This window comes from Gymnoscopelus braueri (assembly GCF_963280865.1).
Source record: "Gymnoscopelus braueri genome assembly, chromosome: 16".
Taxonomy (NCBI): Eukaryota; Metazoa; Chordata; class Actinopteri; order Myctophiformes; family Myctophidae; genus Gymnoscopelus; species Gymnoscopelus braueri.
The window spans coordinates 51037461-51056603 of NC_137616.1; the positions used below are offsets into that span (position 1 = coordinate 51037461).

The window sequence follows — 19143 nt, forward strand, 5'->3', positions numbered from 1 at the left end:
CATGCGCACTGGTGTGTGTGCGCGAGGTGGGTGGGGCGTGATATTTTCCGGTTGGGAGCGGAAATACCTCTACGTCATTAGAGGGCCGGAACCCATTGACCGGAACCACTGGTGCCGTGCACCTCCAAAATGATTCCCCTGCGGGTTTTAAAATTGGTTTAAATTGGTATAATCGATTTTTGTGGGGGGGGGGGGGGGGGGGGTTGCTCTTTAAAAGCTCTTTAATGCTGCATAGCGCCCCCTATTGACTGGAGGGGTTCTCAACCACCAGTTTGGGCGGATGTTGTGAGAGAAAAAACATTGCTTTGGCAATGTAAGGATAAGGATAATAATAATAACAATAATAGAATAGAATAACGGAATAATAATAATTCTTATGTTGTAGTTTTTTCATAAAAATAAATATAAATGTAAATAAAATATAACATAAATAAATTTTTATAAGGTGCCCAGAGGTCTCAGGGGGGGGGGGGGGGGGGGCGCTGTACCGGTTACTGTTTGATATGCATTAGTGCATTATGCTAATTTATTTATTTTAAATATTTGGCACCCCCAATCCACACTGTATAAAATCCTCAGTGTTACTTTAACTCTACAGTAAACAAATTGAACCATTGTGTAAACCCAAATGTGCTTTATTAGGCAGCATGTCTTTGTCACTGTCATTTTATAACATTTAAATCATTTATTTTTAATTGTGATAAGTTGGTATCGTCCTGATTCTGACCTGCATGAATTCTTTAGGAGTTTTCTGTTGGATGCAGAGAATGGATTTACAGAGGTCTGCATGCAGAGTCTCAATTTAGTGTTTATGCCATGTTTCAGGTTCTTGGTTGGTAGTGTGGACCCCACACCTCACAACCATAGAGTTCTATAACAGAGTCTAATAGTTTTAGACAGATTTTAATCAGGATGTTTAGCTTGATGTTTCTTTAGATGCATAGAAAGCCGTTCTAACACTGTCTCTCAGGTCATTAAAGTTACCAGTCATTACAGTGTTTGCCTTTACTGACCTCTACAGGTGATATGGGGGTATTACACACAACCAAGTGATCCAGGTTGTTGTTTTCTTTGCTTAGTTTTAGAAATCTAACCACTTTGTACTTCAACATGTTCAAACATCAACTAAACATCATTTAACCACTTTGTACTTCAACATGTTCAAACATCAACTAAACATCATTTAACCACTTTGTACTTCAACACGTTCAAACATCAACTAAACATCATTTAACCACTTTGTACTTCAACATGTTCAAACATCAACTAAACATCATTTAACCACTTTGTACTTCAACATGTTCAAACATCAACTAAACATCATTTAACCACTTTGTACTTCAACATGTTCAAACATCAACTAAACATCATTTAAGCACTTTGTACTTCAACATGTTCAAACATCAACTAAACATCATTTAACCACTTTGTACTTCAACATGTTCAAACATCAACTAAACATCATTTAACCACTTTGTATTTCAACATGTTCAAACATCAACTAAACATCATTTAACCACTTTGTATACTTCAACATGTTCAAACATCAACTAAACATAATTTAACCACTTTGTATTTCATCATGTTCAAACATCAACTAAACATCATTTAACCACTTTGTATTTCAACATGTTCAAACATCAACTAAACATCATTTAACCACTTTGTACTTCAACATGTTCAAACATCAACTAAACATCATTCAACCACTTTGTACTTCAACATGTTCAAACATCAACTAAACATCATTTAACAACTTTGTACTTCAACATGTTCAAACATCTACAAAAACATCACAATGTTTTCTCTCAATTCTTCAACAATAGTTGCAAATGTGACACATTTTGTAGACTGTCTGTTTCAAATATCCACAGTATAAAATTACTGTAAGTGGTTTACAGAAAAGCAGTTTAATATATGTATTCTGTAGTGTCATATTATCAAGTCAAACCTCTTGATATAACTGAGAAACTGCCTTCTGTCTTTCATCATCTTGCATTTTAAAATCAAGTAACCAATATAATATGTAATATGAAACAGGATCATGTGCCATCATCAGTATTTAAAAATATCAATTATTGTTTCATAATTTTTTTACATGAATAACACCTTTCTCCCCAAATAGTCAGAATAAATCTTACCTTTAATATTCATATGGAATTATTCTTTCTTTCTGTGCTCGGTTTTATTAGTGACTTATTCCATGGGTCTTCAAGGGGTCAGAGTTACTTTGGAGGGGGGGGGGGGCACCAAATATCTGTGTGATATGGGAACTTTTCCTTTTATTTACATTAACCACGCATCTATATTCTGAGTGGAAGATTAGCTGAACATAGCCGATCTACAAGCTCACAACACAGATCGGCCATGTTCATCAAATAGGTTTGGTGTAGAGGTGAAAAGAGCAGACCAAGTACAGAGCGTAAGGTCAAGTTTACTAAGTAGTGAGAGTTTTAAATGTGTTAAAATGCACTATGACAGTGCTGTCAAACAAGTCTATAAAGCTGTGTATGAAATATGAACAAGTGTTTAATCTGCAACACAATGTTATACAATACGTAGTGTGTGGGGGGGAGGGGGGTCCCTACTTCATCTCTCTCTGTGTAAGCTTTAGTATTTGTAGTTTTATACTTACTTGTAATGTGATGTGACAATAAAGTTTGATTCTGATTCTGATTCTGATTCTCTACACTAGGGGGTCCTTGGCCTGGAGTGGATAATGAGCAGGGCTTTACATTTATATACATTTGAATGTAAACATACTGTTGGTCAGATGGCTATAGAAGGGGAATAGATATGACATATTTATATGAAAATACATTTTTATATATTCATGTACATTGAGGATAAAATGTGTCTCCTGGTAATCAAAGGCTCTGAGCACTGGCCTCATGGACCAAGTCAACACTCTATGTCTATGGTTTGTCTCTCTTAAAGGGATAGTTCACCCCAAAAGAATATTTTTTTCTATGTATTAGTCACCCCATGGAGACTTGAATTCATGGATATTTTTTTGTTTTTGTCTCATTCCTAAGACAATAATTTAATGACCAGCGGACCGGTAAGCAGCGGTTCCGGTAGGAGACACAAAGGAGACTCTTTGTGTCTCCAACCGGAACCGCTGCTGGTCATCAAATCAAAGTCATTTTGGGGGTGAACTATCCCTTTAACAATAAAAAAGAGAGAGAATAGTTTTAGTTCATATGGACAAAATGGATGATTAAACCACTGAATGAAACACATTCAGAAGGACAGACAACCTGAGATTTGATCATTTTATAGTAGCTTTATATTAATGTTGAATATAGTCTATAGTAAATACAATAAAAATATAACCTGAGCTTTGATCATTTTATAGTAGCTTTATATTAATGTTGAATATAGTCTATAGTAAATACAATAAAAACACAACCTGAGCTTTGATCATTTTATAGTAGCTTTATATTAATGTTGAATATAGTCTATAGTAAATACAATAAAAATATAACCTGAGCTTTGATCATTTTATAGTAGCTTTATATTAATGTTGAATATAGTCTATAGTAAATACAATAAAAACACAACCTGAGCTTTGATCATTTTATAGTAGCTTTATATTAATGTTGAATATAGTCTATAGTAAATACAATAAAAACACAACCTGAGCTTTGATCATTTTATAGTAGCTTTATATTAATGTTGAATATAGTCTATAGTAAATACAATAAAAACACAACCTGAGCTTTGATCATTTTATAGTAGCTTTATATTAATGTTGAATATAGTCTATATTAAATACAATAAAAACATAACCTGAGCTTTGATCATTTTATAGTAGCTTTATATTAATGTTGAATATAGTTTATAGTAAATACAATAAAAACACAACCTGATCTTTGATCATTTTATAGTAGCTTTATATTAATGTTGAATATAGTCTATAGTAAATACAATAAAAACATAACCTGAGCTTTGATCATTTTATAGTAGCTTTATATTAATGTTGAATATAGTTTATAGTAAATACAATAAAAACACAACCTGAGCTTTGATCATTTTATAGTAGCTTTATATTAATGTTGAATATAGTTTATAGTAAATACAATAAAAACATAACCTGAGCTTTGATCATTTTATAGTAGCTTTATATTAATGTTGAATATAGTCTATAGTAAATACAATAAAAACACATAACATTGATTGGTTGAATCCTTTATTAACAACATTATTAGATTAAAGTAGTACAGTCAAAGGTTCATTAGGATAAAAGGATAATACAAAAAGCCCACAAGGGCCTTGTTTCCATTGTGGTCCATTGTACTCAATTCATCAGTACATATAATACATACAATACAATAAAAAAACATATTGTAATAAAGCTCAGTAGAATCATAAGGTATATTTACAGAGAAAGGAGGGGTGGGGGCGGGGTGTGTGTGTGTGCGTGTGCGTGTGCGTGTGCGTGCGTGCGTGCGCGCGGGAAAAAAACGTTTTTTTTAAATAATAGTAAAAAAGGAACAGTTTTGTACATACAAGGTTTCTACCTGACAACAACGACTTACTTCATGCTTACAGTGTATGAATATACAATATGTGTATGATGTTCATGATATGATCTGTGATGAGTGGTAATTATACAATATCAACATTAGACAAAAAGGAAATAAAATACAAATGATTGTGATATCAAATTTAGGTCATACTGACAGGAGAGATGATCAGAGGAGCAGAGTTTGTACCTCCATCATTAAGATCAGGACTAAAGTATGGATATAGTTTCTCAGTGAAGGTGCAGCCAGTGAAAGAGTAGAGATGAACTCTGACCTCCACATCATAAAAGGAGACCAGACCCTCCTCATAATCCACAAACACTCCCACTTTCTGGACCTCCTCTCTTACAGGGAGGAGGACAGAAGGGTCAGCACGAGCCCAGTACTCATTTCTATTCCTCAACCATATAGTCAACTTATTCCTTAACACTATAGCCCAGTAACCATTGTTGGGGTTCAGTGTGATGTCTCCCTTCCTGTTGATGGACTCTCTGGCCATTCCTAGATCCCACCCAGTCTTCCCTTTAACCTGAACCTCATAGTAAAACCTTCCTGAGGAGAAGCTTTGTTTTCCTAAGACACTGGCACATGGATAGAATCTCTCTTTGTTGTCTGGGAGATTCTTCATTATGTCTCCAGTATTCACTTGTTTTCCATCCTCAGACAGGATGAGTTTGGGATGTGCTGTATCAGGGTCCAGAGTCACATCCACTGCATATTTCTGGATCATCTTCATCTCAACATCACTCATATTCTTCATCTCTTGACCGAGTGTCTTCAGCAGCTGAGCCACAGCAGCCTCCATCTCTTCCTCCAGTTCTTTAATACGAGCCTTTAAATCAATGATATTATAACGTGTGATAATCATCATTTACTCTCATTTATTACTCTTACTCAGTGATTCTCAACGTTGTGCATTTCAAGGACCCCCAGTTGGATATACATTAGACCATGGACCCCCATTTGATATGATTTATTTAAATCTCTGGGACCCCAATCTACACTGTAAAATGCTGAGTGCTCATTTAACTGAACAAATGTACAAATGGAACCATAAGGTCCATTTGGTTGCATTTGTACACTCTGAGAGTTACAAAGCTGTAAGGGTTCATTTGTAACCCTGGTGGTCCCCAGACCCAACGTTAGGAACCAGTGAAGTAGATAAACATTACAATTATAATTTACTCTTACTTTTTATTAATGACTTTATGGAAAATAAAAATACCTGCTGCTCTTTGATCTTCTGGTTAGACTGCTGCTTGTCTTTCTGCAGATCCATGAAGGATTCCTGGGATCGACAATAATACATTTGTATCATTATTCAGTAAACATGAGAGTTCAAAACATCACATTCACTTCATATTTAAAATTAAAATGTAGGCATTTAGCAGACACTCATCCAGAGCAACGTGTGTGTGTGTGTGTGTGTGTGTGTGTGTGTGTGTGTGTGTGTGTGTGTGTGCGCGTGCGCGTGTGCGTGTGTGCGTGCGTGCGTGTGTGTATTGTTGCCCCAATCTACACTGTAAAATGCTCAGTGTTAATTAACTCTGAGAGTGTACAAATGGAACCAAATGGAACCATAAGGGTCCATTTGGTTCCATTTGATACTCTCAGAGTTACAGAGCTGTAAGGGTTCATTTGTAACCCTGGTGGTCCCCAGACCCAACGTTACGAACCAGTGAAGTAGATAAACATTAAAATCATAATTTATTATTACCTTTTTTAATGACTTTATGGAAAATACAAATACCTGCTGCTCTTTGATCTTCTTGTCAGAATCACTCAGCTTCTTCTCCATCTCTTCCTCCAGTTCTTTAATACGAACCTTTAAATCAATGATATTATAGGTTAAGGTGTGATAATCATCATTCACTCTCATTTATTACTCTTACTCAGTGATTCTCAACGTTGTGCATTTCAAGGACCCCCAGTTGGATATACATTAGACCATGGACCCCCATTTGATGTGATTTATTTAAATCTCTGGGACCCCAATCTACACTGTAAAATGTTCAGTGTTAATGTAACTCTTAGAGTGTACAAATGGAACCAAATGGACCCATAAGGGTCCATTTGGTTCCATTTGTACACTCTCAGAGTTACAGAGCTGTAAGGGTTCATTTGTAACTCTGGTGGTCCCCAGACCCAACGTTAGGAACCAGTGAAGTAGATAAACATTACAATTATAATTTACTCTTACTTTTTATTAATGACTTTATGGAAAATAAAAATACCTGCTGCTCTTTGATCTTCTGGTTAGACTGCTGCTTGTCATTCTGCAGATCCATGAAGGATTCCTGGGATCGACAATAATACATTTGTACATCATTATTCAGTAAACATGAAACAGTAAAACATCACATTCACTTCATATTTAAAATTAAAATGTAGGCATTTAGCAGACACTCATCCAGAGCAACGTGTGTGTGTGTGTGTGTGTGTGTGTGTGTGTGTGTGTGTGTGTGTGTGTGTGTGTGTGTGTGTGTGTGTGTGTGTGTGTGTGTGTGTGTGTGTGTGCGCGCGCGCGCATGCGTGCGTGTGTGTATTGTTGCCCCAATCTACACTGTAAAATGCTACCAGTGAAGTAGATAAACATTTCAATGATAATTTACTCTTACTTTTTATTAATGACTTTATGGAAAATAAAAATACCTGCTGCTCTTTGATCTTCTTGTCAGAATCACTCAGCTTCTTCTCCATCTCTTCCTCCAGGTCTTTAATACGAGCCTTTAAAAGAATGATATTATAGGTTAATGTGTGATAATCATCATTTACTCTCATTTATTACTCTTACTCAGTGATTCTCAACGTTGTGCATTTCAAGGACCCCCAGTTGGATATACATTAGACCATGGACCCCCATTTGATATGATTTATTTAAACCTCTGGGACCCCAATCTACACTGTAAAATGCTCAGTGTTAATTTAACTCTGAGAGTGTACAAATGGAACAAAATGGACCCATAAGGGTCCATTTGGTTCCATTTGTACACTCTCAGAGTTACAGGGCTGTAAGGGTTCATTTGTAACCCTGGTGGTTCCCAGACCCAACGTTAGGAACCAGTGAAGTAGATAAACATTAGAATTATAATTTACTCTTACTTTTTATTAATGACTTTATGGAAAATAAAAAATACCTGCTGCTCTTTGATCTTCTGGTCAGACTGCTGCTTGTCTTTCTCCAGATCCATGATGGATTCCTGGGATCCTTTCAGATCCTCCTCCAGCTTTCTGTTGACTCTCTCCAGGTCCATGTGGAGCTTCTTCTCTTCCTCCAGAGAACCCTCCAAATGCACAATAATACATTTCTACATTATTATTCAGTAAACATGAGAGTTACGATTTAGGTATTTAGCAGACACTCATCCAGAGCAACACGTGTGTGTGTGTGTGTGTGTGTGTGTGTGTGTGTGTGTGTGTGTGTGTGTGTGTGTGTGTGTGTGTGTGTGTGTGTGTGTGTGTGTGTGTGTGTGTGTGTGTGTGTGTGTCCAGACCCAATGTCGGGAACCAATGAAGTAGATAAACATATTAAAATCCTAATTTACTCTTACTTTTTATTAATGACTTTAGGAAAGTACCTGCTGCTCTTTGATCTTCTGGTCAGACTGCTGCTTGTCTTTCTCCAGATCCTTGATGGATTCCTGGGATCCTTTCAGATCCTCCTCCAGCTTTCTGTTGACTCCCACAGCTCTCTCCAGATCCCTGCAGAGGTCATCTCTCTGCTTCTCTATCTTGGCACAAGCAGCACGCTCAGCCTCCATCTCTTCCTCCAGTTCTTTAATATGAGCCTTTAAATCAATCATATTATAGGTTAGTGTGGTTAATAAACATGCTCTTGTAGGCTTAAAACTTCAATTAGCCTCTTCCTTGCTGTGCGCTTGGGTCACACACACACACAAGTCCTAACACTATTCATGAACAAGATCAACATTAAGTTGCAGACATGCTTGAATTGGGTCGAACTTGGTATTCACTGGTAGAAATGCAGGCCCCTATTCACAGCTCACCGCTAAACCCTAAACTCTACCCTACCCTGTCCCAAAACGTTATTCTAGCACCTTCTCTACCCGTCACCCATTATGCCGACACCGTCATTTGCGCGTGGAGGCGTGCCTGTGGGCGTGTTGTTGCTATATCCCCCACATTGTAATGCTGCACACACACATGGGTACGGCTTTGGGAGGGGGGACAGCGGATTCTAAAACCACCTACCAAGTGCACACAGACACTGCAATGGCTTTGTGGAGACAAGACGCAAAGCGCGCGCCTCTCTCTACTAGGCTATTATTGTCAACAAATCTCTGTGATTCTAATTTTAATATAATCAGCAGAAGGAAGGGTGTCAATTCCTTGTGTCAATTGTATTTATACTAGAGGTCCGGGCTTATTTTGGGGTACCAAAATCGTGGGATAAAGATTTCCCAAAAGAATAAAAAAAAAGAAAATGTATTAAAATATATATATATACATGGGGGACCCCCTGGGGGTCCGCGGACCCCCTGGGAGTGTTGGGACCCCCGCAGACCCCCGTGAAACATCGCGGACCCCTTCGGCTGGGTTTATTTTTTTCATGAAGGTGCTTGTTTCTGGCGCACATCTGGCAACACTTTTGTGTTGCCAGATGTGTCTTTTCGCAACGTGGCAACCCATACTGCCGGTCTGAAGAGACTGCCGGCCGGTGGCGGTGCTCACGCTAAAGGGAACAAAATGGTGTACCCGTGATGTTGTCCGGCTCGCGGTGTTTCGGTGTCGCTCGGCGGTGGTCGGCGGTGACGCTAGGGAACAACATGGTCGACCGTAATGTTGTGAGTTTGTGCTGGCCGCAGTTGATTATGCTCCGTGGGGGCAGATGTGTGGTGAGCAATGGAAAGTAGCCTACGCCACCCGTAAATTTATTGCGCGCGTTGTGGCTTGTGTTGTTAGTGACATGTGATATGTTGTTGTTGTGTTTAGTGCGAAACAATGACACGGGGAAATTATGGCTTTTCATCTTTCCAATGTATTATAGGATAAGATGATAGTCTATTTAAATAAGACAATTTGTGCATGTACAATGCAATACTCCACTTTACAAGTCAGTTTTATTCATTGATTATGCAGGAAATAATTAACAGATTACAAAAATATAAAATTCTCTCTAATCAGTAATATGTAGGTGATATTTATGTCTATCAAATGTGGTTTTACTGAAAGGCAAGCTTAGACTTAGAAACGAAACATCGGCCCCATGTTAAAGGGATATTTCACTTTAAAAAAAACGTTTGGTCATTTTATCGTCTACTCAGGCCTTTGTGAACCCCCCAGACAGTTTTTAAGTTGCTCGATTCAGTATTTAGATATTTGATATTCATTTTATCAGACACGCCCCCTTCCTATGCAAACCCATTGTAACTTCAAACTCCATTTTAACCATGTTAAATGGTTAACACCCATCCTTGGTTCTGGTGACTCACCCTGCCCTCCTAATATGCGAGGGGGCCGTGTTTTTCCATTTTTTTTTTTATTGTATTTAATTTTTTTCATTTTCCCCAAAAAATATTAAAAATAAATGAAAAAAGTAATTGAAAGAACACGGCCCCCTCACGTATTAGGGGGGCGGTATGAGTCACCAGAACCAAGGACGGGTGTTTTTGATGAATCTAACATGGTTAAAATGGAGTTTGAAGTTACAATGGGTTTGTGTAGGAAGGGGGCGTGTCTGATAAAATGAATATCAAATATCTAAATACTGAATCGAGCAACTTAAAAACTGTCTGGAGGGTTCACAAAGGCCTGAGTAGACGATAAAATGACCAAAAGTTTTTTTGAAAGTGAAATATCCCTTTAAATGCCTCAGTGCAGCCACAGAGCGCATGTTGGACCATGAGCCGTGTTGCCAGCCTTGGCAAGAAATAAGCAACCACAGGTCTATGAAAACAAAAAGAAGCGACTATAAGGCCACATGAGCACTTCAAACTAGAGCTTTCATATCCCCTAAATATTTCAGCCTGGCTCGACCCATAGTTGACAAATTAGGCCCAGCCCAGCCCGTCAGTAATTTTTCTAAAGAAGCATTTTTTCTCATTACATCTTGGTAATTTGTTAAGAACAGGAGTCATTTTACCCTATTCCAACAGTCTATATTTTATTTAAAAAACAGCTTGGAGCAAATAGGGCTATATAAATATATACACTGCCCCTATAATCATTTTCAAAATAATATTCGGTTATTCTATGAAATATATTTTTAATTGAGATGTTTTCGTTTTTTCCATATTGCTGTCATGTCTTAATAAAATCATGCTTTTAACAAGCAAAACAAGCAGTACAAATAGTTTGGATTACTTTGTTTGATGGGAAAGAGTTGCGATGGAGAAATCACATCCAATATAAAGACCTGGATCGTGAATGGCCCATGTTACCTCGTACTGCCTGCAGCCTGTGCTCTGGTCATTTGAAGAAATAATCCAACGTTTACTTTGAGGTGAGGAAGACATGAAGAAAGCTTTTCAATATCAATAGTTTGTCCGAAGATCCATTCTATATGTCATGTTATGGTTTAAACTTTAAAGGCTCTGCTGCTGATGCAGTGACAAGACAGCTGATTGATTTGACCTACTTTTTGCTGAGCTGGTGATTAATTATTTGGGAGCAGCTGTGTAAGATTCCAATAGTATAAGTATTTCTAAATGGCTTTCATATACAAATTAATTAATATATGAATTTATTTGGATTTAAAAATAAAAAGTTGTATTTTGTTGCCTAACCCAAGCCCGACCGTGACCAATTGGACCCGGCCCAGCCCGTGCCGACGGGCCGGGTCGGGTCCCGTCGGGTTTGGGCTAAAATCTTAAGCACTTTTTTATAAGATGATCGGATCATCTGTGATAGCACGTTTAGGAAACGTCGCATTTTCATTTTGGCTGCCGTTCTCATTAAACCCAGCTGCGGGTGAATATTATATTATATTATTATTATATACCCCACGTAAACGCTACGTTCATGTTTACTGCATTAAAGCAGGGGTTCTCAATCTTTTCAGGCCATCGACCCCCCAAAATAACCATATTTGAACTGGGGACCCACCCATTTTGTTTGACTCGGTTCCACACTTAAATATTGTGAAAATAGCAGATCTACAAGCTCACAATGCCTGGCGTTGTGAGCTCTGTTGTGGGGGTCTCGACCCACAGGTTGAGAACCACTGCATTGAAAGCTCCAAGCAAGTTACATGTCTAGTATGTTGTTGACCACGTAATGTAATGTTTTTGGTTTAGTGTTAGGCTACTCCATGGCGCGCGCACGCCTCATGTGTTGCTCGATCGCGCCTCATTGTTTATGCTGCCCAAAATAACAGATCTGTAAGCTGTCGACACGCCATGACGCAGCGCGTTGATAGCTTGTATGTCTGTTATTTTGGGTAGGTAGGCGACGCACATTACGCGTCGCAGCAGTGTATCTGGGTTTGAGAGGCTATGATTGATGTAAACTTAAAGTGTAGCTCTGTTCGAGATTATTGAACAAAGGTGGATGATGAAAGAGAACGGGGACAATATGGATGTAAGTTAACTGCGTCACTTCAGAGGAAACTACATGGAGCTACTACAGAGATGTTTACACACCCCTGGAATCCATTAGAATGGTGGAAATAGAACAATAACAGCCAACGTGAGTACATGTAGACCTTTCCTAAAACTGTCCAATTTATTATACCCATGTGCTACTGTATGTCTGTGTACCACCGCCCGGCCCTGTGGTCGACCAGCTGGAGGTCCATGGCTGCCTGTAGGAGCGTTGTCGCAACATGATGTAATTCATTATTTGGGAGCAGCCGGTGTTTAAGATTCCAATAGTATAAATATTTTGAATGGCTTTCATATACTATTCCGGATCTGACTAATATGACAAGTTGCTTATTGTGAACACAATAGGCTACACATTAATATAAAAATGTATTTGGATAAAATAAAATAAAATAAGTTGTATTTTGTTGCCTAGCCTAGCCCAACCCAAAGGCCGACAAATACGTGACCAATTGGACCCGGCAGGAAAACAAGCCCAATGTGGCTTATAATAATCAGACCAGGCAACAGTGCAGATAGGGAGATAGGAGAGCATATATTGGATCGGGGATGACGGCTAGCGCAGTCTTCTCTTAAAGGCAATGGCTTCTGGCACGGTGATTGGTTTTATCATTGTAACGCCCAAACCACACCTATGCATAATGTAAGGAGTAGCTCAGGTGTTTGGCGGGTAAGGGGGGTGCCCCAGAATAGCAAAGTTTGCGGGGAAACGCCTCTTGCCTAGTCCTAAATCAGATATTAGTGTGTATAGCAAACTCGCCCCTGAATGGGGGCCACAATACCAGTTCTGCCATATTTTGCCCAAGTTTAATAATTATAATGCCACTTATAATTCGGGGATAACGTGGACAGCGCTGGGCGTAACGGCACAGTGCTTGTTAACATTGGTCCTTGACTGAAAATGAACCCTGATGTTCATATTTAATTGGGCCACCCGATCAAAGTTTGACTTCAGTTATTAACTGCTATATATGAGGCTATACAGAGCTTTTGGCTTGCCCTCAGTTAGTTTACCTTGGTCCTTGTCTCCTTTACTGATAATAAACCCAAAATGATGGACTTTATTTGGATCAAAGTTTCACCCGAGTTCCAAAGATGGATACAGGTATTAGCTTTTAGATATGAGGAGTGAGGACAACAAGCATCACAGAATAAGTGCGAGACTTTAATAAATGGAGCAGCAAGTGCACACATTTAAACTCATTCATGAAGGTGAGTATTATTATGAGAGATGATCTTATTATTAAGATATTATATTAAAGTGTACTTTAGAAAATGTGGCCATGAAATTGCAGCATTCTTTAGCCTAATGTTATCATCAGAATGTATTCTTTGGTAGGCCTACAGTTGAAATGTGGGCCTATAGGCCTACATGCGTTCGAAATTGTGTTATTAAACCTGACACTTCTACTTATGAATAATAACTATAGAAGCCTACTTATAATACTAGGCTTATTATAATACAACATATTACAGTAAGCTTTAAACTTTCAAAAAGTTCAATGCTTTCTACTTCAAAACCTATTCGGCTAGTGTTTCCATCCCCCATTTGTGCATCATTTTTCGATAAAGCCCCAAAATCCACCCCTCAAGCGCAAAACTGTTTTTGCGAAATATGATTTCGTGGAATTTTCAAGTGTTTCCATTCACAGATGTATTGCACACATTCGAAAATTTGCCAAAAATCGGGTTGATGGGAAACGCAATTAGTGATTTAATTCAACTTGTTTACAAGTCGAAAATGGGGAAACAAATGTAATCAGGAGCTCAAATACACAATGAGAGGGATACAAGAGATGTATTTTAGGCCATGGACCCCCATTTGATACAATGTCTTTAAATCTCTGGGACCTCAATCTACAATATAAAAGTATCAGTGTTAATGTAACTCTCAGAGTGTACAAATGGAACCAAATGAACCAGTAAGGTCCATTTGGTTCCATTTGTACACTCTGAGAGTTACAGAGCAGCAAGGGTTCATTTGTAACTCTGGTGGTCCCCAGACCCAACGTTAGGAACCAGTGAAGTAGATAAACATTAAAATAATAATTTACTCTTACTTTTTATTAATGACTTCATAGAAAATAAAAATACCTGCTGCTCTTTGATCTTCTGGTCAGACTGCTGCTTGTCTTTCTCCAGATCCATGATGGATTCCTGGGATCCTTTCAGATCCTCCACCAGCTTTCTGTTGACTCTCTCCAGGTCCATGTGGAGCTTCTTCTCTTCCTCCAGAGAACCCTCCAAATGCACAATAATACATTTCTACATTATTATTCAGTAAACATGAGAGTCCAAAACATCAGATTTACTTCATATTTACAATTACGATTTAGGTATTTAGCAGACACTCATCCAGAGCAACACGTGTGTGTGTGTGTGTGTGTGTGTGTGTGTGTGTGTGTGTGTGTGTGCGTGCGTGCGTGCGTGCGTGCGTGCGTGCGTGCGTGCGTGCGTGTGTGTGTGCGTGTGCGTTTGTGTGTGTGTGTGTCCTGTCCAGACCAAATGTTGGGAACCAATGAAGTAGATAAACATATTAAAATCCTAATTTACTCTTACATTTCATTAATGACTTTAGGAAAGTACCTGCTGCTCTTTGATCTTCTGGTCAGACTGCTGCTTGTCTTTCTCCAGATCCTTGATGGATTCCTGGGATCCTTTCAGATCCTCCTCCAGCTTTCTGTTGACTCCCACAGCTCTCTCCAGATCCCTGTAGAGGTCATCTCTCTGCTTCTCTATCTTGGCACAAGCAGCACGCTCAGCCTCCATCTCTTCCTCCAGTTCTTTAATACGAGCCTTTCAAATCAATCATATTATAGGTTAGTGTGGTTAATAAACGTGCTCTTGTGGGCTTAAAACTTCAATTAGCCTCTTCCTTGCTGTGCGCTTGGGTCACAAACACACACACACACACACCCGAGTCCTAACACTATTCATGAACAAGATCGACATTAAGTTGCAGACATGCTTGAATTGGGTCGAACTTGGTATTCACTGGTAAAAATACAATACCAGTTCTGCCTTATTTTGCCATTTTGTTCCATTTGTACACTCTGAGCTACAAGGGTTCATTTGTAACCCTGGTGGTTCCCAGACCAGTGAAGTAGATACACAGGTTAAAATCATAATTTACTCTTATTTGTATTAATGACTTTAAGGAAAATAAAAATACCTGCTGCTCTTTGATTGTCTTCTGTAGATGAACAGAAGACTGCTCATCTTCAATCTTATTCAGAAGTAGGATTATTTCCTCTTTATTCCTGTGGAATAAAGAGGTTAGTGTGTTAGTGTCATTCTACAGTAGAATACAGTACATCATATGTTAGTGTCATTCTACAGTAGAATACAGCACATCATATGTTAGTGTCATTCTACAGTAGAATACAATACATCATATGTTAGTGTCATTCTACAGTAGAATACAATACATCATATGTTAGTGTCATTCTACAGTAGAATACAGTACATCATATGTTAGTGTCATTCTACAGTAGAATACAATACATCATATGTTAGTGTCATTCTACAGTAGAATACAATACATCATATGTTAGTGTCATTCTACAGTAGAATACAGTACATCATATGTTAGTGTCATTCTACAGTAGAATACAGCACATCATATGTTAGTGTCATTCTACAGTAGAATACAATACATCATATGTTCGTGTCATTCTACAGTAGAATACAGTACATCATATGTTAGTGTCATTCTACTGTAGAATACAGTACATCATATGTTAGTGTCATTCTACAGGTATGTTTTTCTGCATGTCATTTCATACTGTGTTCCACATTACTTCTTGATCTCATTCTCCAGATCCATGATGGATTCCTGGGATCGTTTCAGATCCTCCTCCAGCTTTCTGTTGACTCTCTCCAGGTCCATGTGGAGCTTCTTCTCTTCCTCCAGAGAACCCTCCTAATGCACAATAATACATTTCTACATCATTATTCAGTACATATGAGAGTTCAAAACATCATATTTACTTCATATTTACAATTATAATTTAGGCATTTAGCAGACACTCATCCAGCGCGCCTTACAATAAACGAGGGTGTGTGTGTGTGTGTGTGTGTGTGCATGTGTGTGCATGTGTGTGTGTGTGTGTGTGTGTGTGTGTGTGTGTGTGTGTGTGTGTGTGTGTGTGTGTGTGTGTGTGAAGCCGAGCATGTTTAACCTGTGTAACGATGATTCTGTGTTCTCTAACATTTCAGCTAACACCCCTGATGTCATTGTTGTTAATGAAAAAAGAAAAAAGGGAGGAGTTCATTCTCGAGGTCGGCTGTACTTTTGATTACAGCTTAGAGTAAGCCTTCCTAACCAAAGTGCTAAAATATCATCAGCTAGAGCAGACCATCTCTCAGCTAGGCTACAGATGTAAACTTTTGGTTTTTATCTTTGGTAGTCTAGGACACGTGCACAAGTTGGTTGTGAGGGGCCTTCAAATGGCCGGCCTCTCTAAAAGGAGGGCTAAACAATTAGCAAGGTACTGCTCAACAGCTATTATAGGAAGCCGCTCAATTTGGAGGAGGTGTTGTTTCCTTTACCCATGATTGTTGTCCACTGTGTTCGACAAGTATGCCATCTTTTGCTTTGTATGTAACAATGCTCTGCATTACATGCACTTTGTAACTGGCTGTTTTCCCTTTATCTGACTGCACTGGCAGTGTTTATGTCCTTTGTACATCTTGTACTTCTGTTTATGTGGACATAAATAAATATTTCAAATAATTTGTGCCTTCACAATGGAATGTAATGGTGGACCGGCAGGAGCATTGCAATTGCATACACAACTATTTAAGTTTAATACTGAGCTTTATTGTCGTTACCGTTGAATAGAATTAAAATTAAATAAGAATTTGTGTTCATTAAGGCTGAACGATATGGACCAAATTTCAGATATTTTCATATCATATTTCATATCTCGATATTGATACGATAAGACTGGTCAAATGTCATATTTGATCATTTTATTGCAACAGTGAAAACTAAGCATTCTTAACGCTTTAACTGCCATGGACGCGTTAACGCGTCAAATTCTGCCAAGGTTGACGAGTTTGGACAAGTTTTTGTTTTCAGTGGTTTTCCACTAGATGGCGCTGTTACCTATCCTATGGATGATGCTTTTACTGCCTGATGACGTCATTTAAAAAAATAAAAGCTTGTTTACTTCCTGTTTATTTCCTGCAGTGAAATGACCATATCTCTGCTAGATCTCCGTTCCTCCTGCTTTACGGCAAAACAAGCCTCATTGAAACGGCCATAGCTCCTGAATGGAGGAACGGATTATATATTTTTTCCTCCACTACGACAGCCCTGTGCGTGTAACGAGCCCATCTTTTTGAGGACAGCGGTCACAGAGAATATGATATTCCAAGGTACAGTAAAATCGCTGTTTTTGCTGGCAGCAGTGGCACACTATTTTAGCTTGTAATTAAAGTAAATGAAAGATGGGCGTTAAAACATTTTTTTTTACTGCTTTCTATAGTTTTAGACATTTTTGCAATCTTTTTTTACAGTGGGCGGGGGCATTTTTACACAATAAAAAAGGTCCGTGGTCTTTAATGGCCAGATGTGAGTTATTGGGGGCTAGAAGAGCTACTGTAAATAATAATAAAGAAATTGCAGGGTTATTGTGTAAAAAAATACATATTTAACCACATGCCCGAATGCCCCCATACTGAATGTATTTACTGGTGTCAGATAGTGTGAACTCTCACATCACATCCATACTGAGTGTATTTACTGGAGGCCACACTCAACAGGTTCACATCTCAACCAATATGTTTTGTATTGATAAAATATGTTGTAAACTGACTCACCATATCTGTTTGTTGATCCTGATCAGACTGATCATTGAGATTCTTCTTCTGGTGCTCTCTGTGTAAGAATCACACACGCACGCACGTGCACGCACGTGCACACACGTGTGTGCACACACACACACACACACACACACACACACACACACACACACACACACACACACACACACACACACACACACACACACACACACACACTCACACACACACACACACACACACACACACACACACACACTGTATGTATGTATGTATGTATGTATGGGTGCTTTCTTTTGCAGATTTGATTCGACACTGCTGCTATAGGATAAGATATTGTACCTGCATATTGTACCTGCACATTTTTTACATTTGTTTTAGCCTATGTCTGTTTTACACTCTTTTTACACTGACCTCTGGTCAGTAGAGTGTTGTCCATCTTTTAAGCTAAGAGGGTGATCCATGGACCAGTCACTCTTCATGGAGTTACAGCTGGTACAGGAGACTCATGAACCCTGGTAGAAAGAGACAATGATGAAGGATATTTAGTTTATCAGGGTTACGTTAACCATTTATATATTATAAATCATGACATCTGCACAATAGAGTTTGATAACAACTAAATAATGCGTTGTTTTACACTCTGACCTTAGAGCTGTAGAGTGAGGTCCATCTTTTAAGTTATGAGGATGATCCATGGACCGGTCACTCCTCATGGAGTTACAGCTGGGTACAGGAGACTCATGAACCCTGGCAGAAAGAGACAATGATGTCACGCCCACGCCCATGGGAGCTCACACACACCTGTGCCTGTTTGCACTGAGCAGCCACAGTATTTATTGCCTCACTCATGCCACTATTCTCAACCTGTTTGCACCAGGACCGGACCCACGGGCTACGACTAAGCTTTACCCCTATTGGACCAGATGCCACGCAGACTTCCCCCTCAGAACTCTGACCCACGATGCCTCTTTTGACTACCTCTCCACCTGGTCCCCTTGCCCACCGGTTGCCTTACAGCTGCAGGAACAGAGCTGAGACCAATGCTGAACATGAAGAGTGAACGGTGATCTGATTAAAAACTAGAAAAAGTGCTCCTTGGAGCACAGGTCTCCACCAGGTCAGGTAGGTTATTGTGGCCTCCTGGTGGCGCTATAATAGGCCAATGTTTAAAGGGTGTCATTTGTTATTAGGCCTTGCACGGCAATCGGACACTGCATTCATGGTTTGAGGCATTTTGTGCA

At 38.9% G+C, this 19143-nt stretch overlaps 1 protein-coding gene across 1 annotated transcript; it reads right to left on the minus strand.

Moving 5' to 3' along the window:
• Positions 1–4583: 4583 nt before the first annotated feature.
• On the minus strand, positions 4584–18821 carry LOC308103074 (uncharacterized protein; the record flags this gene model as incomplete). Its single annotated transcript, XM_080452922.1, has 11 exons — positions 18548–18821; positions 18314–18414; positions 17918–17975; positions 15892–16013; positions 15264–15351; positions 14678–14887; positions 14186–14332; positions 8108–8317; positions 7667–7813; positions 6764–6826; positions 4584–4595 (listed from the first exon to the last, which is right to left on the minus strand). The coding sequence occupies exons 2-11, from the start codon at positions 18379–18381 to the stop codon at positions 4584–4586; spliced, it is 1125 nt and encodes a 374-aa protein (XP_080309048.1). The 5' UTR covers positions 18382–18414; positions 18548–18821.
• Between the last annotated feature and the right edge of the window lie 322 nt (positions 18822–19143).